General features: G+C 47.6%; 4 protein-coding genes across 4 annotated transcripts; 2 read left to right on the forward strand and 2 right to left on the reverse strand.

Moving 5' to 3' along the window:
• Positions 1-115: 115 nt before the first annotated feature.
• Positions 116-334, forward strand: PtA15_10A221 (uncharacterized protein; the record flags this gene model as incomplete). The annotated part of the gene is made up of 1 exon (XM_053160376.1): positions 116-334. One exon carries the CDS (start codon positions 116-118, stop codon positions 332-334), a length of 219 nt encoding a protein of 72 aa, XP_053024356.1.
• A 7,749-nt stretch (positions 335-8,083) lies between these two features.
• On the reverse strand, positions 8,084-9,688 carry PtA15_10A222 (uncharacterized protein; the record flags this gene model as incomplete). The annotated part of the gene is made up of 6 exons (XM_053160377.1): positions 8,084-8,096; positions 8,166-8,451; positions 8,540-9,155; positions 9,227-9,427; positions 9,507-9,556; positions 9,652-9,688. 6 exons carry the CDS (start codon positions 9,686-9,688, stop codon positions 8,084-8,086), a joined length of 1,203 nt encoding a protein of 400 aa, XP_053024357.1.
• A 2,042-nt stretch (positions 9,689-11,730) lies between these two features.
• On the forward strand, positions 11,731-12,261 carry PtA15_10A223 (uncharacterized protein; the record flags this gene model as incomplete). Its single annotated transcript, XM_053160378.1, has 1 exon — positions 11,731-12,261. One exon carries the CDS (start codon positions 11,731-11,733, stop codon positions 12,259-12,261), a length of 531 nt encoding a protein of 176 aa, XP_053024358.1.
• Positions 12,262-20,175: 7,914 nt separating this feature from the next.
• PtA15_10A224 (uncharacterized protein) lies at positions 20,176-20,753 on the reverse strand (the record flags this gene model as incomplete). The annotated part of the gene is made up of 3 exons (XM_053160379.1): positions 20,176-20,193; positions 20,275-20,364; positions 20,460-20,753. The coding sequence occupies 3 exons, from the start codon at positions 20,751-20,753 to the stop codon at positions 20,176-20,178; spliced, it is 402 nt and encodes a 133-aa protein (XP_053024359.1).
• Between the last annotated feature and the right edge of the window lie 6,623 nt (positions 20,754-27,376).

Below are 27,376 nucleotides of genomic sequence, written 5' to 3' on the forward strand. Positions count from 1 at the left end.
GCGTTACTGCTAACGATAACGGCACAAAAAGTAACGGCGGGTAGTTACTTTACAAAAATCCCGCAGATATCGTAAAGTAAAGTAACTACCCACCGTTGACATCATCGCCCAGAAGATGATTGCGCGCTGCAGGAAGTTTGACGAAACCGACTTCATGGAAAACCCATACGTCAAAGGCGGCCCGCAGAAGACCTGGGACCCTGTTATGTACAGGTACCAACAGCTCAAAAACAGAGGCGCAAGCAGTAGTGGTAAACCAGGCGGTGAAATCAACAACCAGCCAAAACCAACAGACCGGGAAAGGACAACAACAAGGCTGCTCACCACTGGATAACCGCGGCTCTGGCTCAGGTTCTGGTCAATACCCTTGCACCCAAGGGTACAAAGGGAACCAATAAGATGCAGCATACAATGATTGCAACACCCAAAGGGACTACCGTGGAAGAAGCTTGTAGGCTACCCGCCCCCTCGCACATGACTGTTCACCCACATCTTCTGTGTTGTATTGGCTCCTGCCCCCCCCCCCCCCTCTCCTCCCCAGTCACCCTGCTGGGGACGGACCTTTCATAAACCCCAAAAAGGTCACCCATTCACTTGAGCCTCATCTCTGATCCTTGGTCTCTCTCTTTTAACTACAGAAGATTGTTGGTTCATGGTAATGACAACCCCCCTATGTCACCAAATGCTAAGAAACTTTGGTTGGGTCCCATAACACCTAACCCAAGGTGGCTGACAGCGGTGTCCTGTGAGATGAATGTTCCAGAATGGAACAAAGCTCTGAGTAAATGGAACTTACTCCCTCAGTTTGAGGATGTGCTACATGGGTTTGTGTACGGTTTTGACCAAGGCGTTCTCCATCACACAGTGAAGTCTTCCACTCCTTTCTACACCCACCCCCCCCAAATAACAAGTTGGCGCTCCAAGCGCAAGGGAAGATTGAAGAGTCCATCAAGAAGGAACTGGACACCAAACGGATGTTTGGGCCGTTCAGCCGCAAAGAAGTGAATATGCAATTCCCGTTTTTCCGCACCAACCCCCTGGGTGCTGTGATCAACAGTAATGGATCTCTTTGACTGATCAATGATCTTTCTTTCCCCCACGGCAGACACAACATACCATCCGTGAACTCCTTTGTGAGCGCGGTGTGGTGTTCCATATGTGTGACAATGCCAAAAGCCCATTGCAGAGGTATTATAGTAGAGGGAGTGTGTAATACAGTGCGGGGGAAGAAGGGAAGAAGGAGCAAGATGGGAGGAGAGGCCTTGACCCTCAACATTGGGAATGGAACAGGTTAGACAGTGGATGCAGAGTGTGTGGAAGAGGATGAAAGATGGCTTGGTTGCATAGCAACACATGACATCATGCAGCGCAGTACATGCATGAAAGTGCTGTGTAGCTCAAGCGCCTCATGCAGCATAAATCTCTCATTGTTTGTACATGAAGCACATCATATGCAGGTAGATAAGATGTACAGGAGGCGTCTCCTGCAGCATAAATCCCTCATTGTTTGTAAGGCAGTGCAGCACACGCATGCAGATGCTGTGTAGTTGAGTGTCTCCTGCAGCATAAACCCCTCGTTGTTTGTACATGCAGCGCAGTACATGCATGAGAGGCTGTGTAGTTGAGATCCCCTGCAGCAATAATCCCTCATGAGGAGCTTCCCTGGAGCAAAAATCCCTCACCCTTCAATATACAAGGAGGCCCTTTCCCCCCTCATCAGACTTTTCCCCATCAGCCTAGGAAGGTTTGGTCACAGTGGTTAGTTTAGTTACAGTGGTAGTTTAGTGGTAGTTTAGTGGTAGTGGTAGTAGTAGTGGTAGTGTTAAGTTTGAGTCAGTAGTAGTAGTAGTAGTCAGGAGCTCTAGTAGTAATTAAAGTGCCTTATCAAGAGATTGTTAAGGAAGAGATTATTACCAACTTCATCAACAATAATTATAACAAGTAGTAGTAGTGTAGTAGCAACCAGGAGCTCTAGTATTGATTAAAGTGCCTTATCAAGAGATTGTTTAAGGAAGAGATCATTACCAACCTTCTCATCAACAACCCAACATCAACAACAATTGTATTTTACATAATTAATCCCACTGGATTATATTATCCCCCATCATCAGAAGTTGTAACAGATCTGCAAGAATAGTGATTTGAGGAATCTAGGTCTGATAGAGATTACTATACAAAAGTAAGATCTATCTTGGAATCAGCCACATCTTTATAAATATTGATTACAAGACTCTTAGTTATTTGCATAGTACCATTAGAGGGGCAGGTCTTTCAAACCACCCGTAAGTTGTAATAGCCTTTCAACCTATTAGCAATTTATTTCCCCCTCAGAGGATATTTTCACCAAATAAACATTTAGTGTCCCACAAGAGTCCCTACAGCGGACAATTTCACCACCGCCTGGGATGATTTCAACACTGTTGCAAAGTTTATCAGAGAATTGAAGCAGCCCATCCTACTGGCAATATTTGACTGGGAAAAAGCCTACCTGCAAATCCCAACGGTGCCGGACCAGTGGCCATACCTGATGGTGAGGAAATTTGACAACAAAATCCTACTCAACACGCGCATTGCTTTTGGAGGCGTAGCAGGTTGCAGCTTGTTCAAGAGGCCGGCTGATGTGTGGAAACAAATAATGATGAGGGAATTTGACATCATCACGATCTTCCGATGGGTCAACAACAACCTCTTTTTCAAAGATTCACGGTCAACCGTTGAGATGAAGGATGTAGTAAACCAATCCAACCAGCTAGGCGTTAAAACTAACAAGTAGAAATTTGCCCTGTTCCTAACTGAACAGAAATACCTTGGCTTTATTTGGAATGGCTTCCAGAAGACAGTGCGCCTCCTGGAAGTTAAGCTCAAGAAGCGCATTAAACAGATCAAAAGCTTCCTCAAACTCGGCGCGCGGTTCAAGTACGGCGAGGTCAAGGTACTAGTTGGACAACTTAACGACATCAGTTACGCCCTGCCGCAGCTACGCTGCTACCTTTGCAGTCTCTACAAATGGCTGATGGAATGGGTCAATTGTAAATCGGCTCGCCCGGTCCCCCTGGACGTTAAGGAAGACCTTCATGAATGGCTTTTGACCCTGCTTTGGTTCAAGTCCACCAGGCTGATTTCAAACCCCGACCCAACGGAAATTGGGTGGGTGGGCGACCCGTCCACCAGCTTTGGGATAGGCGTGCTGATAGGCCGCAAGTGGGCCCAATTCTGTTTAAGATCAATCAAGAACCTAGAAGAGGGATTATTGGAGAAGACAGAAAAGGAAAGAATATCCCGCCTAGAAATGATTGCGGTACAGCTTGGCTTACTGATGCTAATCAAAATTGGGGCAAAAAAGAGCAAGACCTTCATTGTTTGGACAGATAGTTCAACAACCAAGTTGGTAGTTCACAAGAGGAAATCTGGCAATAGATTTGTGAATTCAGAATGGAAGATTATACAGAAGATGCTGATTGAACACCAGATAAACCTGGTGGCCAAACACGTCACATCAGCAGAGAATAGAGTGGACGCACTATCAAGGGGGATACGGGATGGACACAGAAGCCGATACCAACTAGTGATAGCAGTACCAAGAGACTTAGAAGAGCTAATAACTTAAGTAGAGTCATAACCCATGGAAATGCAATTTAAAGACAGAATCCGTGATGAGGGATATTGTTAGGCTTGGAGCCAGGCTCAGGCCCCACCTGAGTTATGGGTGTGGGCTCCAGCTTTTTGGGATCCTGTAAGAACAGAGGACCTAACACCATCTAGCAGTGATGTTGTCTGAAGGGGGAACCTGGTTGTTCCCCCTCCTCAGATATCCCCTACTCTCCTTTGAGGACAAGTCCTTGAAGAGCTCCAGGCCCTATTCTAGGGAAAGGAGCAAAGAGAGAGAAAGTGAACTAGCTCCCCTCAGCCCGTACCAGGATGTCTTGAGGGCTACAGGAGTAGCGCCTGGGTCGGGGATCAACCCCACAAAATGGAAGGAGCCTGAGAACTACTCAGGCGGCATGTTACTGCCCACGTAGGCAGTTACGTATACAGCACTAGGAATGGACGCTATGGTACGCACCCTTACTTCACGTACTGCAAAAAAATACTTCGCGCACTGCACAGTGCGCGGATTCCCAAACACTTCGCGCACTGCGGGTAAAATAGGCAACTTTTTGAAGATTTTTCTTGACCAATCAATAGGAAAGCTTTCCATTGGCCTCTCTAAATTTTTTGGGAGTTTTTCAAAGCATTCTTCTATGTTTAAAAAAATCATTAAAAACCAGAAGAAATGTAGGATTTGAGCACCTAAAAAACAAGGTTTCCATAGCCCAAAAATTTCAAATAATTTCTTGAGTAATGAAAAATGTAAGAACAGCTACTTGAAACATTTTCAGCCACTTTGTGCAAGCATACGGGTCTGAAAAATAAGAAACGTCACCACATATTAGCACATTGCATCTAAATTATCCTCATTTTTCAGACCTGTATCCTTACAAAAAGTGGCCAGAAACTTCTGAAGTAGGTGTTCTTACATGTTCCATTACTCAATAAATGATTTAGAATTTTGGGGCTATGAGAACCTTGTTTTTTAGGTACCCAAATCCTACATTTCTTCTTGGTTTTAATGATTTTTTTAACATAGAAGAATGCTTTGAAAAACTTCCAAAAAATTCAGAGAGGCCAATGAGAAGCCTGTCTATTGATTGGTCAAAAAAAATCTTAAAAGAGTTGCGCATTTTACCCGCAGTGCGCGAAGTGTTTGGGAATCCGCACACTGTGCAGTGCGCGAAGTGTTTTTTGCACTGCGCGAAGTAAGTCCAATAATTTATTGATACAATACTTTGGTATTGTATCTTCAGGCAGATACAATAAATTTGTATTTACAATTTTGTATTTTTCAACAGATACAATAAATTTGTATTTACAATTTTGTATTTTTCAACAGATACAATACACAAGTATCTGAAGATACTGTATTGTATAGTATCTGTTTCACCATTGCTACTAATGGCTGAAAATATCATTCCAACTTACAATAAATAGTTCTCCGTGCAACATCACAATATGCTGGTTTTGGATCTTGGGAGAGCCGTATCCGGGACCGTACCCGTGTCGCAACTTTAATGTGAATATCTATGCACTTAACAGCCAACATCAAGAAACCAATCAAGGCCGAACGCCGTGTTGGCCCTTGGGTGCCAGCCACCGTTCACTGGCATGTGTTCTGAAGTTGTTGGAACACAACTTGAAGTTCGCCTCGCTTTACTTTTCTCCAAATCTGAAATGTAGACCGTTGTGGTCACTGGTGCCACATACAACTACAAACCCCGCACAGCCGCGGACTCGGGAGTCTAGCTGGTAGATGGAAACCAGGGAATGTGCAGGCCGTGGGTTGTTTTGGGATCGGAAAGGTACGAAAGGAAATCTTCTGCGACGTTGTTTTGTACTTACTTGGTGTTCATGGGGGCATCACCAACCACTCTGAAACATCTTGAAAGTCGACTTCGGTCGCACGGAAACGTGCCAGTGGCTAGGCCAATTGATCACTTCAGTTGATTAATGTTGCCATCCAAGGCCCTCGATCGACGACGGTGGTGCGGAGAGCAGCAGTGTTCAAGTTTCTTATCATCTCTCCACATCTCACCAGCGCCAATATTGACAATAAATCTCAGAAACAGCAAAAATGATTGCTTGTAAATTCGTGTTCATTCTGATTGGCTTCCTAGCTCAGACCTCTCTATACAGCGCCCAGTCTTGGAAATGCGGGGACGCCGGTATAGACTCCGTGATTCCGACCCGGAGCCTTTGTGAACAGTATGCTGCTTATTTTTAAATTTTCTCATTCTTGTGACTCGCTTCCAACTTCCAAGCAATCATCACAATATTGTCTCAATCTTGGGAATTTTGGCTTGCAGACTTTTGATGGTTTTTGAATACTTATATGAAACAGAGCTTACAAGAGTATTAATTATACTCAAGGCGGGATCACTGCGGGTGAAAAAGAAATTTATGCCAACGCTGGAGACTGCCTTGTAAGTCAATGAATTTTGTTGTATTTTCTTCATTTTTCCAATCTTTAATAATAATTAGCTAGGTATGAATAAGGTGCAAATCAAAAACTGTACTAAGGTCAACTTTGCTTTTCCATCAGCTTGTTGTGAAATCCACTAACCCAGGGTGAGTGAAGCTTCCATTTCCAACTAATCCAATTAACCCTCAAAACTATTCAGCAGGAATGATATATTGATTGAGCTTCAAATTTCCTTACTCACCAGCCCTGCCATGCAGCAAGACATAGAAGCAGCCTTCTGTGAAATGTTTGATCAATGTCCTGTATCTCAATATACTGTACGCACTTGATGTGGATCATTTTCTTGCCCAAGTATCTGACCAGATTGAGGATTCAATTCCTGTAGGGCGCATACAACATAAAACAAACCTTCACTGTTGAAGCTTATGGGCTTGCGCCTGATTCATCTCTAATTAGCAGCCAGACTCAATTTGGATTTCCAATCTGTAAGAACAGTTTTTTACGTTCAGCAAAAGATGCAATTATACCAGGGGATTGTATAGGGTTTGTTGGTGTTTATAATTGGAATAGAACATGTATAAATCTGTTTTTGGTTTGCATCTGATTACTCTTTGTTCATTGATTAGTGCAATCAAAGATTTGAAACTAGGGAAATCAAGATTATTTGAAAAGTATCCAGAAGCACTGGGGTATTTTGAATTTGGATTTAAAACATGTAATGTGAGTGAATCTTTAGCAAAAGGGAAACTCAAAATAAATCACCTCAAGCAATATTTTGATCCAAAATATTGTATCAAACTGTTACTAATACCAATTGAATCTGTTCATATAAATAGATTTATGTGCAAGCAATCAATGATTTGTCCATTACCCTGTCAGTATCTAATCACAGTTGTTGGCATAATTAGTAGCTGAATTTTCTCTATTCTTTTCTGTTTGTGGAGCAGAGATGAACAAACGCTAATCACAATTGTGACATCAATCACCAAGAAATGCAACAAAGATGTGAGTGTAATTCAATCTGATCTGCATACAAAATTGAAATTGAAATCCAATGATTGTGACAGGATGGTAAGGTGTTAAATACGGTAGCTTTGGTTTGAATGCAAAGGTATTCATCCAAACAAGTTTCTATCCATCCTAAAAAGTAGAAAACCTCATCTGTGAAATTCATATTTCTTTCTGTCTATCTACCTACAACAAATCAATTTTACCATTAGTTATAAAATAGGTAGAATTTTAGTTTTTCATCTGTGTTTCATCTGCTAAATACATTTCTTTCTCCTGTAACTCACATATCCCATGTTATATAGTTTACCTGAGACAGTGGCACATGGAAGGAATCTTTCTTCATCTTCCCACAGACTAGACTACTCACCATTGCCTTGTGCCCGCTGATCTCAGGTGCTGTTGTTATTTCTCCTATCTCTTTCATTTTGTTTCCCTTTTTCTGTCTCATGGGAAATGATTGTTACACAAACCTGTAGATCACACTTGCCTTGTGCCCACTGATCTAGCTCATCAATAAATATTCACAATTTGTAATGATACATCAGCCTAAATCTAGACAAGTTACATGTGCAGCTGTACTCGAGAAGACCGATTGGTGCCTGTTGAGGGGAACGCTGCACCGCTTGGCCGGTACCTGCCGGTACCACTTGAACCCGCCGGGCACCCGTATGGCGATTGTGGGGTACCCTTTGGTCAAAAAGTGGTGCAAACCCCCTGCAAGCACCAACCCGGCAATAGAGACTGCACAGTTTCTATGGCCGGAACCTCTCGGCCATGAGGAATTGGAAGCCTACTGACAGCTTCAACCCAGAGTTAACGGTCATCATTGTGTTTAGCTCATTGCAACATCAACATAAGATTGAAACAAGCGCAGAGAAGAGGACCAAAAGAAGATGTGATTTTTAGATAATTACTGGAAACATGGGATTTTGGGGAGAGGGCGAGAGGGAGACGGCGCGGTCTATCAGCGTGGCAGCTGCCACGAGGCAAGAGAGGAGGGGAGGGGAGGCAGAGAGGGTCGGATGTGCCGGTCGGGAGTAGGTATCATCACACTCATCATTGTTGAGCACTGTAATCAAGCAATCCCGCCGGTCAGCTGGAGGCCAAAAAAAACAACAGAGACAAGACTGTTACGGACCATTGGACATGGGGCTGGCCGCCGCCTCCACCCTCGTCGTCTTCGTCCATCTCGTCGCCGGATTTCGACCTGGGCTCGGAGGCGTCGAACATGGTGACTTCTTCGACGAGCATGTTGTCGCTCCAGGTGGGGAGCGGCCGGGAGGGAGGGAGGAGGGCTTGGAGGGCGGGGCAGGCTTCGGGGGGGATCGAGTCGGGGAAGGCGACTTTGATGCTCAGATAGAGGTCGCCCGGGTTGTGGTAACGGACGGAGGGCATGCCGTAGCCAGGGACTCGTTTGGTGGCATCTGTGCGGATTCGACGGGCGGGTCACAAAGAGGGAGGCAACCGTCAGAAGGGTAAATAAGTGGGAGGAGCAGAAGAAGCAGTACGCACTGGGCTTGATGACCTCGCCAGGTTCAACTTTGATCTTCAGGGCGCGCGAGTCGAAGTGCTCGATGGGTATCACGCCGCCCGTCAACGCAGTCACCAGATCGATCTCCACTTCAGCAATCAGGTCGTCCTCTTTGCGTTTGAAGAGCGGGTGGGGTTTTTCTTCGATGATGATTTCGACGTCGCCGGGGGTGACGTTGGGTGATTGGTCAGCTTCGCCTCTGAACGTGATCACTTGGCCCTCTCGCATTCCCTTCTCGATGTGGACTTCGAGCACTTTGCGTTCCTTGACGATTTTGTTACCTTCACAAGTCTTGCAGCGGTCCTTGGTGTTGCAGATTTCGCCTTGCCCTTGACACTCGTGGCACGTCTGTTGCAGTTGCTGGACCATCGGACCCATCTGTCGATAGATCGTTTTCACACCCGCTCCTTTACACTCCCCACAGCTCTTAAGGGTCGCTGATTTGGGGACACCTCGACCTTCGCACTTGGAACAGATGACGTGCTTCTGGAGGGCGATCTTCGTTGTTTTACCCACATAGAGTTCATCCAGTGAGACTTTGATTCGATGTTGAAGATCTCGTCCCTTCCTAGGTCCACCGCGGGGTCGATTACCGAACTGAATGGGCGCACTACGGTTAAACACTATGTGTTCGGGCCATGGAGAGGGGTTGATTCACGAAGACTTACCATACCGCCACCGCCAAACAGCTGGGAAAACAAGTCTCCGGGGTCCATGCCACCCATGCCACCTCCGCCTTCGAGACCTTTCTTGCCGTATTGGTCGTAAAGTTCACGTTTTTCAGGGTTCGACAAAACATCATAGGCTTCCGAGACTTCTTTGAACTCTTCGGCTCCGGCAGGATTCTTGTCAGGATGGAGTTGCAAAGCCTAATACAGAAAAAAAAAAACAGGTTTGAGAGCTACTCCAAGGGAAGGAGGTGAGGATGCAATGGGGAGGGTGACCAACCTTTTTGCGATAAGCTTTCTTGAGTGCGGCTTCATCGACGCCAGGAGCCACTGGACGAGCACAAGCAAATATTGATCAGGTCAGCTTGCATATTTCTAAGGACACATCAGGAGGCAGTGGTGACACGGGCGATGAGGTAACAAACCTCCTAGTCGGTCATAGTATTCGGTTTCAGCGACCATGCTGGTAGCTCAAGTTGAGAGATATCGGGGCCCGAGGAACAAGACAAGAGGCGAGTGGCAAAAGGGCAGTCTATAAGAAATAGCTCAGGGAAACGCAGAAAAATTCTTCTGTGTTGGATTGATGGTGGAAACGAGGGAGAACAGCACTGGTTAGCAGCAGCCCCTTTCGTGTGGGGGAGTTTGGGTGGCCGGTTGGGATCGATAAGGGGGGTGAGAGGGTCTCAGGGATTGCAGTGGGTCAAAGGAATCGGGACTGACCAAGTTCGAGGTTCAGGATTTGTGTTGGCTGGATGCTTGGAAGTGTATGTCTGCAAGAAAAGCTTCGGATCGATTCAATGAAGCAAGTTCAAGGCTGGGAGGAAGTCTTGTTCGGTTGGAATATTGGGTGGGGGGGAAGGAAGGAAGGTCTGTCTGCTGCGAAAAACGTCGACAAACTTAAAAAAAATGCCGGGCCTCCGAGTCCGACAGACCCGCCGCAGTGACTGGCGCGGCTCGATCGGCCCACCCTGAAAATCCATCTGCCCTGCTCGCACCTTCCAGAACATTCGAGCCCAGCAGAGAGCAAAGCCCAGCAGAGCCCAGAGCAGACGCACGTGAAACCCGCAGGACTAGACACCCCACTGCAGGGGTCGACCAGACGTCGTCGGGCCGACGGCCTCAGCTGACAGCCCTTATCTGGGCGATAGGAAACTGGTCTGACGATAAGCAGAGAAAAGATTGCCGCTCATATTATCGCATACACATCACGACACGGACAGACAACTTGTGATGCCAGCAAACATGACCGGCTTGCATCACCTGCAAAAAGCAATTAAACCTTTTGAACCTCGGACAATTTTCCACAGTGGCAGTATTTTTTTCGGCTCCATCGGAGTGTCCGATAAATGCTGATGGTGGGCGTCCATCGGACACTCTTGATCCGGAGTGTCCGACGGACGGTGTCTTGTTAATGTCCATTGAACAATCTCAGTCAAGGATGTCTGGTGGTGGATTGGACACTCTTGATCCAGAGTGTCTTGTTGGTGTCCGTCGGACACTCTCAGTCGAGAGTCTCCGATGGACGGTGCCTTGTTGGTGTCCATCGTACATTCTCAGACAAGAGTGTCCAACGGACAGTGATATTGCTTTGGTGTCCATCGGACACTCCAGGCAGAGTGTCCGATGGATGCTTGATCGTGTGGACACCCGAGATGTCTATCGGACACTCTCTACACGGCGGACGTACTTTTAAGGTTTTTCGCCGAAAAACCTTTGAAGTGAGGGTTTTCATTTGGAGGACCTCCGAAGTTGCGGTCCTTTGGATGATCTTTGAAGAAAATCTGAAGATTTTCCGAAGGTGGGGCAAAAACTTCGAATGACATTCGAAGGTGACAGAAATATCCGTCTGACCACCGGGTTGGACCGGATAAAACCTTATTTTCTGACATCTCACTCCACTCCGAAGTCCATTGGGAGGAAGGACTCTCCCCTCCCAATATTCTTTGGAGGACCTTTGGAGGACCTTTGAATGCCGTTGACTTCGATGGATCTTCGGAGGCGGAGCCCTCCCCTCCAATTATTTTTCAGAGGGCCTTCGGAGGACCTTTGAATGTCAACCCCTTTGATGGATCTTTGGAGGCAAAGGCCTCCCCTCCCAATAATTTTTGGAGGGCCTTCGCAGGCCCTTTGAAAGTCCTCCTCAGTCCCCTCGAGTGGTGCCGACATGCATGGCGAAGGACATCGCTTGCCTGTGAGGCTGGACACTCCCCTCGACATCCCCCAACAAATCTGTACATGCTCTGTGCCAACGGTCACTTTGATTGTTGAGTTTCCCTCCCTAGGTCCGCGTCACACTCACTCTCTTCCCCTTCAAAACAAACACTCAACTAAACCCTTAGATCGAGAAGGCGGCATCCATGACTTTGTGTGGTCTCCTAGTGACAAAGAGTTTACCGTGAGCTATGGCTGTAAGTCTGTCACATATGTATATATCCTTGAGCCCATATTGGGTCGTCTTCCAGCAATCCAGTGCTGAACATCTGCCTCTCTTCCAATGGCCAGACATGCCCGCAAAGACGACAATCTTTGACCTGCGCTGTAACGTCATTTATGACTTCGGGACAGCGCCGCGCAACTTCATCTTGTACAATCCGCAGGGCCGGCTGCTGTTGATCGCCGGCTTCGGGAACCTTGCGGGCACAATGGAGATCTGGGACCGCCGCACGCTGGAGAAATTAGCGATGATTGAGGGCTCAAATACGTCCCATTGCAAGTGGAGTCCCAACGGCGGCTTCATCATGTGTGCCACCTTGAGTCCGCGACTTCGGGTCGATAACGGCGTCCGTATCTTCCACTATCGCGGCCAACTCATCCATGTCAACCCAATCGAACATCTCTACGCGGTAAGCTTGTACGGTCTCGCAGCGTTGTCTTTCTTTGATCTGATCCCCGGTGTCTGTTTTCACGCTTCGTGGAGATCGCGGGATGCGGAGCTGTTCCCGTTTCGGATGTCCCTCTCACCTGCGCCCAAACCCACTGGCAACGCGGCCACTCCTCCCCCAGTGACCCCAGGTGAGCATGAGCGAACGAAGTGACAGCCGAGGAAGAATCTGACTTGCCTCCAACGATTTTTTTGTGGAAGCTAAACCGGCCGGCGCTTATTGACCACCTCATGCCCGAGGAACAACAACCCCAAGCCACTTCAAACAGGAAAACGAGGGAGGATCACCATACTTTGCGCCGACCAACGGGGGCACGAATGGCCACAGCACCCGAGGACAAGGGGGCGGTCCGCCGGGCGCAGCGCCTTGCAGGGGCCTTCCTGGGGCTGTACCAAAGACGAACGAGGTGCCCGGGCAGCAGCAGAAGAGCAAGAAGAAGCAGCACCAGGCTGTCGACGCCAAGCCGCACCCATCCGGCCAGCAGGACCACCACGCAGCTGCGACTCAGAACGGGAAACTGGAGCCCAGCGCGGCTGCGCTTTTTTCTTTGCTAACTGAGTTATCCTTTACAACTGGTTAGAAAAAAGGAAGAGGAATTGTTTCGCCCTTCTCTCTATTTCCCCCTTTCTCTTTCCCCCTTCTGTCTCTCTCCCCCCCTTCTGTCTCTCCTCTGTACGTACAACCAAATATTAGCCAAATGAGAAATACACGCAGCAACAGATCCCAAGCCATTGTGAGGGGTAGGCCCTTGGGCCCGCCCGATCCCGAAGCATTCCTTCCAATCAAGCCTGATTGGAGGAGCCCAATCAGAGGAGCCCAATTGGGGGGGGGGGGGCAATCTGGGGAGCCCAACAGGACACACACTTCAAATGGCCTTCAAAGAATCTTCCAAGTGCCTTTGAAGGCCAGTTCAAATACATTCAAAGCCTCTTCGAAGTTGGCATTCAAAGGGGCTTTGAAGTAGCAATACTTTGAAGTTTTTCCAAAGGCCTGCCAAAGGATCTTCGAATGTCCTTTGGAGAGCCTTTGGAGGAAGGTTTTCCTCCAAAGGCTCTCCAAAGGACATTCAAAGTTCCATTGAAATCTTACTTCGGAGGAACCTCGTCAGATATTTTGACCAAGTGCCAACCGTCCGCTGCTGCTGGCGGGTACTTTGGAGGCTCTCTGAAATACTTTTGGAGATACTTTGGATTTTTGCGTCCGCCGTGTAATGAAGATTAATGTCCAAAGGGACAATCTAAAGAGCAAAGCATCACATGAGTCCGGATGGGCGGCCCTGGGCCGCATCATGCATGTGACCAATCAACCCAGACGAGCCAGTGGCGCTTTGGTCAACTCCCAGAAGCTCCCAGAGCTTGCATCCAACTCCCATGTAAAACCCCCGCCTCGCGGGTTTCACAAGACTCAATTTGGTCTACATAGCTTGTCCTTTCTCCCTCCCCTAGCTCAGCAGACACTCGGCCCCAACTGACTTGTCTCCCTGAGCTAGGTATGTTCCTTTTCTCTATCTTTCTTCTTTTCCTCTTCTCAGTTGTACACAGCAGACACCCGGCCCCAACTGACTTGTCTCCCTGAGCTAGATGCAATAAAGACCCCAACTTTGGCATCAGAAACCCTTGAGACTCTTGTCTCCTCTGAGTGCCAGCGCCTAGCCCAGTGAAGAGCTTCGGCTCTTACATCCCACCGCCACCAGGCCGGGCCCATGGCAGCCCTGTGACGACACAAGTCTGGCATCTGTATTCCATGATGATGAAGGACTTGTGAACATTGCCATTTATGTACATATTGCTTCTATCTAAATTAACACAAGTCCCCCCTGGTGGGAGGCTCGCTGGGCAAAGCCACCCCTCCCGCAGGGAGGGACTTGCGCATTATCCCAAATTTTACGCGGGAGCAGAAAGTTCATTTGGCTGAGAGGTTTTCAAATTATTTATAGCTCCTCCCCCAGCCTCTCCACCAATATGCCCTATCTGTACCCTATGCTACTTTTCTTTCTCTACAATTTGGTCTACTCAGATTTTTTCTATCCCAATCTGTTGACCTTTTCAAAAGATCAAAAATGCACAAGTCTTCCAAATGAGGCTTCACTTGTTTGGGACTCCAGGAGTTGTTTTTCTGGCTACAAGATATATAAGTGGCTCAAATTCCTTGCAAGAACAGAACCCACAACTCTGTGTATTCAGTTTTTTTATATTAGTTGTGATTTTTAGTGTAGCAGATCCTTTCTGCTCCTGCTTAAATCAAGACATAACTCATAAGCCTCTCCTGCGGAGAGCCCTCCGGGCGGGGTCCTCCGGACCCTCCGCCCGAGAGGCTTTGTTAAGCTCAGCTTCTATCATCAAATGAAACCTAACCGGCTTCATATCCCCGGACACCTCACAACCAATTCCTCAGGCAACCTCCCTTCTTCCATCCAACCAACCATCATCCACCATCCCTTCTTCCCTCCAACTCACTTGCTCTCCCCACCCTCAAGCGTCAGGCCCTCGGCTCCTCTCTTGGACTCTCTTGTTATTATTAGCAATGTTGTTCAATCAATCTTGCCCATCATGCGCACAATTAACCAACTGCAAGGCATGATGGGCGGCGGAAGCTTCAGCATCTCGATGGCTAGCCAACTCATGATCCTCTGTCTCTTTCCAGCGGGTCTTGTTGTCCCTTCTGATGCCAACATACAAGAAGAATTGGCCGTCCGCAAGATTGTTTGGCCGCCGGTAGCTACTTGGTCCAGTAGCTAGTCACCGACTAACTTAAAGTAGAGATACTATGATTCATTTCTTTATTTATAGCAATGCAATTTTATGGGGGGCCATGCCCACCCCCAAGAACCTATTATATTATATGTGTGTGCCCTGACCCTAGGTCAAGTGCCAGTGCCAAAAGCCCCGCCCACGCAAGTCCCATGGGCCCCGCAGTTGCTTTTGCCCCATCAGAGTTCCGCAGAGCATCTGCCTGCCATCAGTCACCAGGATGATCCGATTGATTTGGATCCCAATGGATCTGGCATACATTGTTGGTGCTGGATCAAATAGCTGCGGGTTGCTGCTGAGCGCCTCAAGGGACCCGGGTCAAATATCCGCAGGTCACCGCTCAGCGCCCCAAGGGTACCGGATCAACTATCTGCTGGCAGCGGCTGAGTGGTCCCCAACCTTGCCATATCCAGCAACCGGGACGCTCTAGCAGTGTGGTCCTCACCCCCATGGGACTCCCAAGGGATGATCAAGGGCGCGTTGCTGTGGCGCGCCAATCCCATTTCCGCAACAGGTGCGTGATCAGATTGCGCAACGGGGATGTTTTGTGACGCCTCAGGTGCGTCACGGTGGTGCGCCCCTGGGACATGTCGGGATTGAGCACCACCGTTGCGGTCATTGACTTGCAGGGTCCCAGGGGCGCAACACAATTGCCCTCCGGGCGCTCCATTGACCCCAGGGTATAGTGTCCACCGGACGTGGGCCGATTTCAGGAACATGATCCGTGGTGTGCATAATGTGAAAGGGCCAGAAGGGAGATGGGGGCGGGTAACATTAAGCTGGTGTGAAACATTGTTACCCTCCTGTCTCAACGATGAATGCGCGCATGACCAGTGGGTGGTCATGAAGTGGAGTCAGACTTGAGGCTCAAGCGCTTGCTCCAATAATAGGGGGTTTCAAAGTTGATCAGATGCAACTTGCATGCACTTTTGCAAGTCGGTGTTCAAGTTCATTCTTGAACACCGAGTTGCAAAATTGCATGCAAGCCACACTGTACTACACCCTCTAAGCCTGCTTAAATGTTTTTTTGAAATTTGGTCTTCAATAAAAGCCTTGAACACCAACTTGCAAAAGTGCAGGCAAGTCGTGCATGGCCAACTTTGAATCCCCCTAATAATCAGGGGTTGGGAGGTCACATTGAGCTCACCAGGCCCCTGCAAATTCCTTCTCCCAGCTCCTCCCTCATCCACAGATTTAGCAAGGGCACACCAGTCAAAACCTTCAAACCAAACTTGAGGGGGAAGCCCCTAACTTAAAAGTCCCCCACTTTGGAGGGCCCTGGTACAGCCTGGGCTGGCGCGAAGCACCCTCGCGCGAAGCGCGACCTCCGAAGGAGGGACTTGAGACTAATGTCCACTTTTTGGCCTTTTGGTGGGTATTTTGTGCCATTCAAATTTTGACCCTGTTCCCAAAGGGCCCCAGGCATGCCCTTTCTCCAACAACACCTGAAATGGTGGCGCACGTGCGCCACTTCATGCAGTTTGGTGTTCAAGACGGTAAGTAGGAAATGTTACAGCCTCTAATATGTACACTTGGTTCCATCTCATTTACGCATACATCCCTTCAGCCCCTGACAAGGAGCCAATTGATGACCAACTTAACAAGGATTCCGCCGTGAAGATGCTGCAAACAGTCAGGAAAGCACAGGACAAAGATGGTTTGCTTTTTGATCAACATCATCAGTTGTATGTATGTAGAAGTATTGACCCGGGTCCGTGAATTTTACAAAACTTATTTCACAAGGCATAACCCTTGTGAAAGGTATGCGTTGGAATTTTATGGGATGTATGGGGTAATATGTATTTTTCCAGGGCTTTCGGACTTGTCTCGGCCCTTGTAAATTATACTTTGTAATACATAAAGGGTGTTCAAAGTTGAAATCATAAAATTTTCAATGCATAAAATCATAAAATCATAAAACTTTCAAGTGATGATTTCATATGTACCATTCTAGAAATGTTGCTCTAATTTGAGTGCTTGGGTGCAACATATTTTTTCAGCTTAGAATTTTATGATTTTATGCAAGTCAACTTTGAACACCCTAATACAATGTAAATATACTGTGTACAGAGGGCTTACATAATATTACACTGGATGTTTCACAAACCTTGTGAAACCACCTTCAGAATTTCATCATTCAAACTCAGAAATGTATTTTTACGGGATACAGATTGCAAGGCTTGTTTTACAATGCTTTATTTGCCCGGAAAAGTAAACCAATTCACCAAGATACACGAATTTTACACGCCTTGACACCTCAATCATCAAGGGTGAAAGCGCTGCGCTGCAAAAAGTGCAGCGCAGCGTTTAGCGCAGCGCAATTTGCCCTCGCTGCACTGCACTAATTTGAAGCGCTTGGCCGCTTGCGCTTGCGCTTAACAGTTTGGTCCCATGATCTGTGTGATTTTCAGCGCACTTTTTTCAGCGCCAACATAGCGCAGAATTGCTAAGTTGCAGCGGTAGTGCAGCGTGTTTGCACTTTAAAGCGCATGAAAAAGCGCGGATTTTCGCTTAATTATTGCTCATGTCCGCTATTATTCCGCTTATCAGCGGGAAGAATGATGGGTGGGAAGAGAGGGAATAACAACTTTGGGTCATCCCAAATTGATGTGATGAGAAGCGAAAAGAAAAAGGAAACTTGGGTTGTATTCTAAGCGAAAAGAAAAAGGAAACTTGGGTTGCATTCTACTTTCTCGCCTTTGAGAACTTTGGGTTCTTCATAGATGCATCGATAACTTTCTGACAATCTTCAAACTCGCCTCCCATCTTGACACCATTTCGGAGCCACATATGACTACTGATACATCTCTCGATTGTTCGGGTGGCAAGACCTGTCCTCCCGGATGCGCAAACATCAGCTGCAGCCGAGAACGTCCTTTCAACTGTGGCTGAGCTGGCCGAACAAGCAAGGTAATCCCTTGCTAATGATGCCAAGACTGGAAAGTCTTTGCAGTGTAGCTAAGAAGATTCGCAAGCATCAGGACCTGGATGTATGTGAACGCGTAATGAATGAAAAATAGAATTGCATACCTTCCACCAATCCAAAATTTTGCCTTTCTTATCCATGGGGAAATCCCCCTTGTTGTAGCGTTCTATTTCCGTATTGACCTCAGGAGTATCGCCGGATGAAGGGTAGAAATCAAATTCTTTACCATCAGAGTCTGAGTCCGAGTTGTTTCCGTTGTTGTTTGCGTCAGATTGGGAATCTTTGGGGGGTGTCGGCGATGGTTGGGAGGCTTGGATCTCATCGTGCCGAGTGTCAAATGCTTCCTGGACAAGGTTGGTGATGCAATCAACATGGGCTTCGAATCGTTTTTGGAAAAGCATCATCCTCCACGCCGGGTGAAGGAAGGTGGCCAGCACCACCGTGTTGCACTCAAGCGCCAGCTTCATATACTTCTTTGTTAGCTTCATCATTGGGTCGAACATTGGCGCCAGAGGGGACAAGTAGGCAGCGGCCTTCCTCTTCTCAAGAGTATCGAGTAGCCGCGCATATTCATAAAGAACCATTGGTAAAAGCGGCCGATCACCTTCCATCCTCTTGGTCATTTCCAAGAAGTCCTATTAGTATTGAGTATCAAATAGCGATCAGTTAATAAAACAAATATGACATGAATAATCAATGAAGCAGCTGACCTTCAGAACAATATTCAAGCTGTTCACGTCGCTCCATTCCTGGTTGCTCAGCTCGTACTGCTTGAAGAAATGCTTGTTTGCTGATTTACCTGTGTACTTTTCTGTTTCATTCTCGAGAAGTTGTTTGATGACCTAGTAAATGAGTTGATTTTGGTTAGTTGAGGCAAAAATTCAATTGCAGTTTACTTGCAAGCCTACTTTTCTACCCTCATAAGCCCTTTGACGGCTCTCATAAGCAATGTTCCATCGGATTCCGTAGCCACCAATCACGCCGCGACCCTTATAGCCCAGCTTGGCTGCCCACGACTTCCACTCAGACTGCTTTTGCGGCGAAGATGCAATTCTCCAACAAATGTAGTCGATCTGTGTGTAAAAGCCAGCAAGTTAGGATGTGGGGACTTTGTGTGGGGCTTGGTCGAGAGAGAAACAAACCTTCTTCAGAGTAAATCCAATACCAAAGCCACTTTCCTCCTCTTCGGCATCGTCAGCTTCAGGTATACCAGGTGTGGCATCATCTGGGTCAATTTCATCTTCATCAGACTGTTCGACGATTTCGACAACTTCCTCAGTATCTTCTTCCACCTCAACTACTGTTGAAAGGGATGGGAAAGCTTGGTCGGCTTTTGCGGGTCGAAGCATTAGTTTAGAAAGCCGGAGGGCCTTCAATCCGGCACCGAGGATGAGAGCGATCACGTGGCATGTACAGCGGTGGTGATTAGCTTCAACATCCCATTGGGTGGAATCGACGTCGGAGAAGATTGTCGCAACTTCTCTGGCCATCGTAAAGTTGTTGCTACCGGAGTCGGTCGTCTGCGCAAGAACGTAATGACAAAAAGACAATAAACTGGTAGATTCACTCCGAGGGTAAGAGGAAATTAAAAGTACTTATCTGTTGGTGTAACCCGTGTTTTATCAAACAGTTTGCGAAAGGAGCCGCCAGGTAAATCCCGTTATGGTGCCAAGAAACGTACTTGATGGCAAGATGCTGCGACACAAAGGCCCAGTCTTTGTTGATATAGCAGCACGAAATACCTACAAAAGCCTTGTGGCTACCCTTGGTTGTCCAAACGTCCGATACCATGCTGATTTTTGAGTCTGAATCCTATAGCAACAACTGGAAGTCAGCTATAGATGTTGATGTAGTGAGTAAAAAAACAAAAAAAAAAATGCAAACCTTGATAGCTTTGACAACCTGCAAGCGTTGCTCAACATATAGCTTGTGTGCTTGCATCGCAGCCCAGATTCAAGATCGGATTTGAGAGCTATGGACCACGTAATCAAAGGCTACTCGGATAAGGTGGTCTTTGATTCTCAACCAAGGAAGGGAATGGCGGACAATCCAGATCACAATGAGCTTGTTCAGAGTCTCGTTATCAAAGCAACCTTTTGATAAATATTCGGATAAAGTCCCCGTGGTTGCTGGACTAGCCTTTGCTGCTTCTTTAGCCAACTCAGCCGCAGTTGGAGGGAGTTTAGCGCCGGAAGCAATGGCCTTGGCCCGTCCGGGACAGGCAGATTGCACCAAGCCTTTGTAGTTGGCACCGTCGCGGTGACTCTTGAGGTTGTAGTTGGATCGGTTCTGGGCCAAGTATTCACTTGGGCACCATCGACAGGCCCAAGCAGCAGATTGGGGGGACTGAGATTGAGAATCATAGTTTCAGCACATCATTCCCCACGTAACTTATTGCTGAACACTAACCTGTTTCGGACCAGTCCCCGGTGAGTAAAAATAGCTTCTTGGATGATCAAACCCGTCTTTTGATTTTTTCTTGGACTTGACTTTCAGATTTTCATCATCCAAGTCCTGCGCAATGTCGATGATGACCTCTTGGCCGGTGCGCGCGGAGGATTGAGTGATATGATTTATTGCCTGCGGATGTGATTGTTAATTGAACCAACCCACCAGTTTGATATTCATGTGATTGATGAAAAGCATTGAGGATCCGAAAGAGAAATAGAACTGACTTTTGATTTCTTCCGCACTAACTCATCACTGCTCCTGTTGCTCTCGGGTGCATTTTCCACTTCTGGGTCGCTTTCAACTTCGATACGATTGTCAAGCTGAGCTGATATTTGGGTTTGGTTGGGTGGGACATGGGCAACAAGAGTGCAACGGGAATCACCATTGGTACAGACATAGCCAGGCTTTACAACAGGGGTTCGGATTCGGCTGGATTCCCTGTGGGCAGACTGTGATACCGTGGGAGAAGGGTCACAAATGTTGGGGGGAGTCGAGGGAACTTCTTCGGAGATAGACATTCTCGCACGTAAACGGACAGGGGTTGAAAATAGTTGAGGCAGCGTCTAAGTTGTGATGGTGTGAAATATTACTCGAGGTTATGTATGTAAGTGGTTGACGCAGGGAAATTTAGAGTGGCTGCTGGGGCAACACATCTGCCCGGTCGGAGTTATCTTGATGGGCAAGGGAGTACTGCGGAAGGCACTGGTGACAAGGTTGGACTTGTGGGCAAGCCACTTGGTGCTGAGCCCTCTCCTGCGCAGCGCAGCGCTTGTGCCGCTTCGCAGCGGCCTATGGCGCTACAAAGCGCATGCAAGCGCCCAAACAAGCGGGTTTGGCGCTGTTTGCACTGGGGAATAGCGCAAGCGCAGCGCAGATCCGCTGCGCTTGCGCTGAAGGCTCTGGGAGAGAAGCGCGGAATCGCTAAGCTTAGCACAAGCGCAGCGGACTGCCGCTTGCACTTGCGCTAATTACGCTGGGGCCGTAGCGCGGGCCCGCTGCGCTTCGCTAAACCATGCGCTTTCTGTAGCGAAGCGCAGCGCTTCACCCTTGCAATCATGCTGGATTTCCACCCACATATATGTACATAAGTCCTTTTTCCTTCTCTGTTTTGCCTGTTGGCTGATTACTCCCTGTCAGATTACTGACCAATATTATCTATCTTGCTCATTTTCCTACCCACCCTCTTTATCTTTATTGGTAATTACTTTTGTCGCTGCTCACGTCCGATGTTGTTTTCTCTTCAGACGCCTCGTTTGGGCCGGAGGTGACCCTATCGCTGTGATCAGCGAAGACAGTGGCTCTAGGCACCCCACAGTTCCTGATCCTGACAGAACAACCGAACGCGTTTATGTCCCGTGGGGGCTTTAAAATGTAGGTTGAAAGAGGTTGGGAGCGCTAACACGTCTCTTTTTGGCTGCAACAACTTCTAATCCAATGCGCTGTGATGAACGCGCCGAACTCGTTTTTCTCGGCAGCCGGCTACCACGGCCTCCTGGGCCACAGTTTCCGGGCGGGAGGAGAGGAGCCTCTTTTCAACACGCTATGGGCATGAGAAAATAAGTTTTTTGCAGGCCGGGGTGTTGGTTGTTGAGCTGCTACAAGCTCTAGATTAGGGTCTATTCATGTTCAAGCAAGGATCTAAGGTGTACAGTCGTTCCAGAGAAGCAAGTACCCAAGGTAGCAATTTCGAATGACACGGAGGTTGCCACTGCTCCAACAAAGCTGAAGAAATCTCAAGCAACTGTGAGCCTTCCATCTGGAGCGGCTCAAGCGACCATTGGGGCTCCATCTGGAGCGGCCAAAGCGACTGTTGGCACTCCCTCTGGAGCGGAAAAGCCGGGTGATCTCAAACAAAAAGCGTCGGGCGAGTTCAAGATAAAATTGAAAGTCGGGGAGACTAGCAATCAGAAACAGATGGTTGAAGAGTCAAAGATCAAAGAGCAAAAGACCTTGGGCAAAGTCAATAAGACTAAACAGAATATTGTCGAGTCCAAATGCTTGGCCACCCAATCTAGCGCCCACAAAGCTACCCAAGGTTGAGTACAAAAGGCAAGGCTTGAGACATGCTGTTTTACATTGGACTCTGGCTGTGTTCAAATTTTCACCGTGATTTTTGTTGTCTTGTTTTCTGGTGGGAAATTATGCCTTGTAAATAGACATGCCTTGTAAAAATCACATCTTTCTCCCTCTGGTCAGAATTTCGCAACCCTTGTAAGTGCAAAAAAAGGATCACATTTAAGGGAAACCTTGCAAATTTGAATGTATTGTGACTCACATGCTTTTTTACATGGCTTTTTCTTTGCAAGGGAAACCCTTGTGAACAAATCACTTGTAAAATTCTATTTGAGTCCGCCAAGCGGAAAATTGACAAGGTGTTCTTTACAATGGTTATTTTACAAACTAGGAAAAAATGGAAGAAAACTTGTAAAATTACAAAACACCCGTGGCTTAATTATGATTTTACATGGCATTGCTTTTACAACGCATAAGCCTTGTAAAATAAGGGTTGTAAAATTCAACCCCCCCGTATTGACCTTGTTGTTCTCAAACAGATTCCACGTGGCGAACATCCCTCAAAACAATTGAGGTCCGAGCCGAGAAAAGAGAGAAGAAAATAACAGATGACCTAGCATCAATCAAGAAAACTGTTGAGAACCTGGAATCAATGCTCGTCAAACTCGGTGAACTTCATCACCTTATTGGCATGGTCTTTGTCCCATCAGACTCATCTCGCCCCGGGCCACAGACTCGTTCCCAATCTGCGAACGCTGGCCCATCGAACTCTTCCTGAGCAACTCCCGACAGACCCGTTGCAGTACTACATAACATTGTGCATGTCCGTATTGCAAAACCAAAAAGCGTGAATCCTTTTCTGAATGCTTAGAGCTCATGCTACCTTGTTGATTGGGACTCGGAGGGATGATGCCCGGTCAATGAGGCTGTATCACGTCATGCTTTGTCCTGCCAATGGTTTTCTTCTGGTCAATGCTCTTTGAACCGAATGAAACTATTGCGGTCGTTGAGGTGACACAACGGCAAGGACCAGGCGGAAGCCCTGCCGATTGACGAGGCCACATCACCTCTTCGATCAGAAGGAATCCTTTCCGGTCGATGAAGTGACACAGTCTCATGGGTGGGGAGGAAATCATCCCGATTCTCAAGGTTGTATCACCTCATTGACCGGAATTGTTTCCTCAGAATCAATGATAATGAGGTGACTCAACCTCGTGGACCGGAAGGGTTTCCTCCAAGTCCATGAGGCTATACAACGGGGCAAATGAATTTTACAAAGTACATTTTACGGGGTACAGGGCCCTGTAAATTCACCAGAGTGTAAAACTACCCATGACTGGGGGCTATGTGTAGTTTTACAAAGTGTGGGCCAAATTTCCCCCCTTGCAAAGACAGGCCCTGCAAAAGGTGGGGTGTATTAAACCACCCTCAAGCGGCGAGATACACATTTACACTTCCCTGTTTACCGTGCTGGCTGGTGTACCCCTCAATTTTCCAGATTGGGGGGCTTGTGTTGAATTTTACTATTGTACAGCCACTTAAAACATTACAGGGCTTGTAATATTACAGCTTCAACAAATGTAATACAGAAATATACAAGCACGACTTCACCAACTTGCACGGCACAGTTCATCGGCACGTGTTTGGCATGGTATCATATGTATCAAGGCGATGAGGGCTCTGGGTATAACACCGCCCTCGGCGGAGATATCTCCTTCAGGTTATACACAGGACCACCATCGCTCTCCTTCAGCCCATTGGCCAAATCTGCGTTCACGCCCCCTCCCCATCAAAAAAATTATCCGTCACTTTGTCCGACCCTCCCCATTTTTTGAACCACCCACCGTCCATAATGTCTTCGCCGCCATTGAACCCCCCAGTACCAGACCCACCCGATGTTACTGTGAAGTGGGAGTTGCCGACTGATTTCAAGTCCTTCCATACTTTCATCGACCACGGATGCACCTTGGATTGTGAAGACTATCCAATTTATCCAAACGGTGAAACCATATTTGTCAAGGAGGCGGACAAGATCGTGGTCAACTTTGGATCTGTTGGATTTACAAAAACCACAGGAGTTGAGAAGCGTGGTAAGGGTGTCTGGAAAGTTCAGCGGACCTACTGCCTTGGCGTGCTGGTTTGCGACATAGATACCTGCCAGTGGGTTGGCTCTCCCCCGACGGCGAGAGGAGGCATCAAAGAATACCTTGACCGGTGAGTTTTCCATAGTTTTGGTTTTTTTTTTTTTTTCACTCTGAAGATTTTACTGACCATTTTTCTACGCTTGTGAATAATCACAGTGAACCAAAATGTCCGGGTGCTGCTGGCCGATGTCCAGGGAAAGTTGTCTGGGAGGCTTGTATTGGAACGGCTATCCGATTTGACTTCCACGTCCCATCCGGTTGGGCTTTGCTCCGACACCAAGGTTTACACGACCATCCCTGGCCCAAATCCAAGAAGCCTGATCCCCTTGCGCGCGCTGATCTCAAAGCTGAGATTGTCAAGGATCCATCGAAAGGAGCATTCAAATTGAAGGTTGGCCAAGCTCGATTACCTCATGTGGACCTCGGAATTCAGTCTAACCAATATTTGTCTTTTTTCCAGATGGGTCAAGCAAATACTCTTGATGAACCCATCAGCAGTGTCACCAATATCCATGGCTCGCTGGTGAATGCTGATAGATTGTGATACTATCAACGACTTATGCTCCGAGAGCTGAACATTGTCCCCGACAAGCCAGGTGCTGGTGTTGGTGACAAATTCATGATGGACTTGTTCCAATGGAACTCGTGCGTACCAGTTTTTTGTTAGCTTTTCTCAGCGGTTTGGATTCTTCTATTCATTGACGACTCTTTGTATTATCAGGCGTGGGCTTCTAGTAATCTCCTCAGGCTACCAGCACGACAGCAAGCACTTTACTTTCCAGACAAAGTGGATGGGCGAACGACTCTTGGCTTGAGATGAGAACAACGAAGTTTACCAGGGTGGTCTCATCTCTGATGTGACATACCGATTTTTTGAAAACGGCTACTTGCTCACCACGTCGATGTTCTGCAAGCAAACAGCAAGATGGATCCCAGCACAGCTTTCTTGGATTCGTGGACTCAGCACAAATTACTACAAACTTCATTTCTCAGCACTCTTGAGACAGTTCATTTGGCCAGACATCACTCCAGCAGAGCGTGACTTAATGGCTTGCCAAGTTGTCGATTTCTCACTTGCTCAAACGGAAGGGTTCAAGGCGGCGTACATGGAAGTTTTTGGATGTACTGACTCAGCCAGAGCGGCTAAGATGATCAAGGGGTGTCACCAGCACTTCCGGGCTCAGGTCACCAGGGTGAGGCGAAATCGTTCGATCCTCTCTGCAGACCAAGACGTACGTTTCCTATTTTTCTTCTCAGCTTTGTACAAACTATTGAAGCTTATGGTTCTGTTTGATAAAAATTTGAACTACTTATTTCTCAGGCTGATTTTCAAAAGAAGTGCATGGCTTTACTGGATACGATTGAAGAAGGTGGACCGACACACAAAGAAAAAATTGATGAGTTGCGCCGCCTCTTCCCGAAGACCAAGCGTTGGCTAGACTGGTGGACCATGTCCGACATCCAAGCCATGCTCTTTCCATCCCGTTGGCCCATGTTGGACGACCATCCAGATGGAAGCGATGGACTTCCTGATACAACCAACGCATTGGAAAGTATGCATTGAGTTTACTATATGATAAGGTGAGCAAACACCCCCTTATTTTTGATTCCAAATTCTGACTTTCCTGTCTTTCTGAAGCTCTGGGAAGAAATGCCTGATGGTAGGCATGGTAGAGCTATTCGGTTTTGTCAGCGTGCTGGAGGAAGAGTACAATGCAGTCATGTGCGGGGTATCGGTGGAGTACGGATCGCAGACAAAGATGCAAGTTAACATCTCACACTCGATGTGCTGGGCCAAACCAAAGAAGCGAAAGTTCATCAGTGACGGTCGTCCACCCGACACTACTGCCACCCTTCTGGACGGTCCCAACCCTTCCACCAAGAAAAAAAACCTTGGGCGGCCGAAGAACTCTCTCAATGTTGACCGAAGCAAATACTCAACATACCAGTCTTACACCGCATTTGAGGAGCCGCATTTGAGTAACCGCTGCTGGATGTCGGCTGCGCTTGAATCCCTCTTTGCCCTGTACAATCCGTTATGGCTTCAGAACAGTACCGGCAAAGGGGCAACACTATTCTACCATTTGACCATGCACTTTGGGGCTCGGACAACTTTCAATCTAACAAAGATCGGACGAATCCGAACGGTCCTGACGAACGCGCAGACAAAGCTCTTCAACATGTGCAACTAAAAGCACCAAGCAAACTTCCAGCCCGGTGCTTTCACCTCGTGTGACTTTTTCCTTGAGCTCCTCTTGGATCCAAAGAGGAATCCGACACGGGCACTTGCGGGTTTTTTTGAGGTCGTCAAGCATCGTCAATTCGTGTGTGGATCTGCTGAACCATGCTTGATCCCTCAAATACGTTCCTTGACACCCATCAAGATCGAAATGAAGAACTTTCTTGAAAATGGACTGGAACCTTCCGATGTTTTGGGCTTGATCAAACTCTGGACATCCACCGGTATCTCCAAGACTCCAGGACTTGTCTGTCGATGCCATGTGATCAAGAATCAACTCAGAACAAGCCCAAGCCAAGAGGTTGTCCCCCCAAGAAACCCAAAGACCCTTTGCCTGAAATCACGATCTCGGCTGATGAACCAAATCACACTGCTGAGTATGTGAAGGAGACATCTCGGCTTGCATTCAAGGATGATCTCCCTCCGCAGCACTTGTACTTCTTCATGGAAGTTACTCAGCCCAGCAATCCAATCGAGCGAGAGCAATACATGGGTGCAATGGATTGGCCGTACCAAATCACCATCTTGGGGGCCAAATACACTCTCTTATCTCGTGGTTTCTGGAACGGCTACCACTACTGGTGTAAGGTGTTGCGAACTGGCCGTGGCACCACCACTGGTGTATGGCTGCACGATGATCGGCAAAACAATGGAAACGCCCGACTTGTTAATACCAACGCGTCTTCAATTGGCGGGTCCCATGCTTTCACCAGCTGGATCTTCTACTCTCGTGTCTGGACCCCAG

This window comes from Puccinia triticina, chromosome 10A (genome assembly GCF_026914185.1).
Source record: "Puccinia triticina chromosome 10A, complete sequence".
In the NCBI taxonomy this organism is placed as follows: domain Eukaryota; kingdom Fungi; phylum Basidiomycota; class Pucciniomycetes; order Pucciniales; family Pucciniaceae; genus Puccinia; species Puccinia triticina.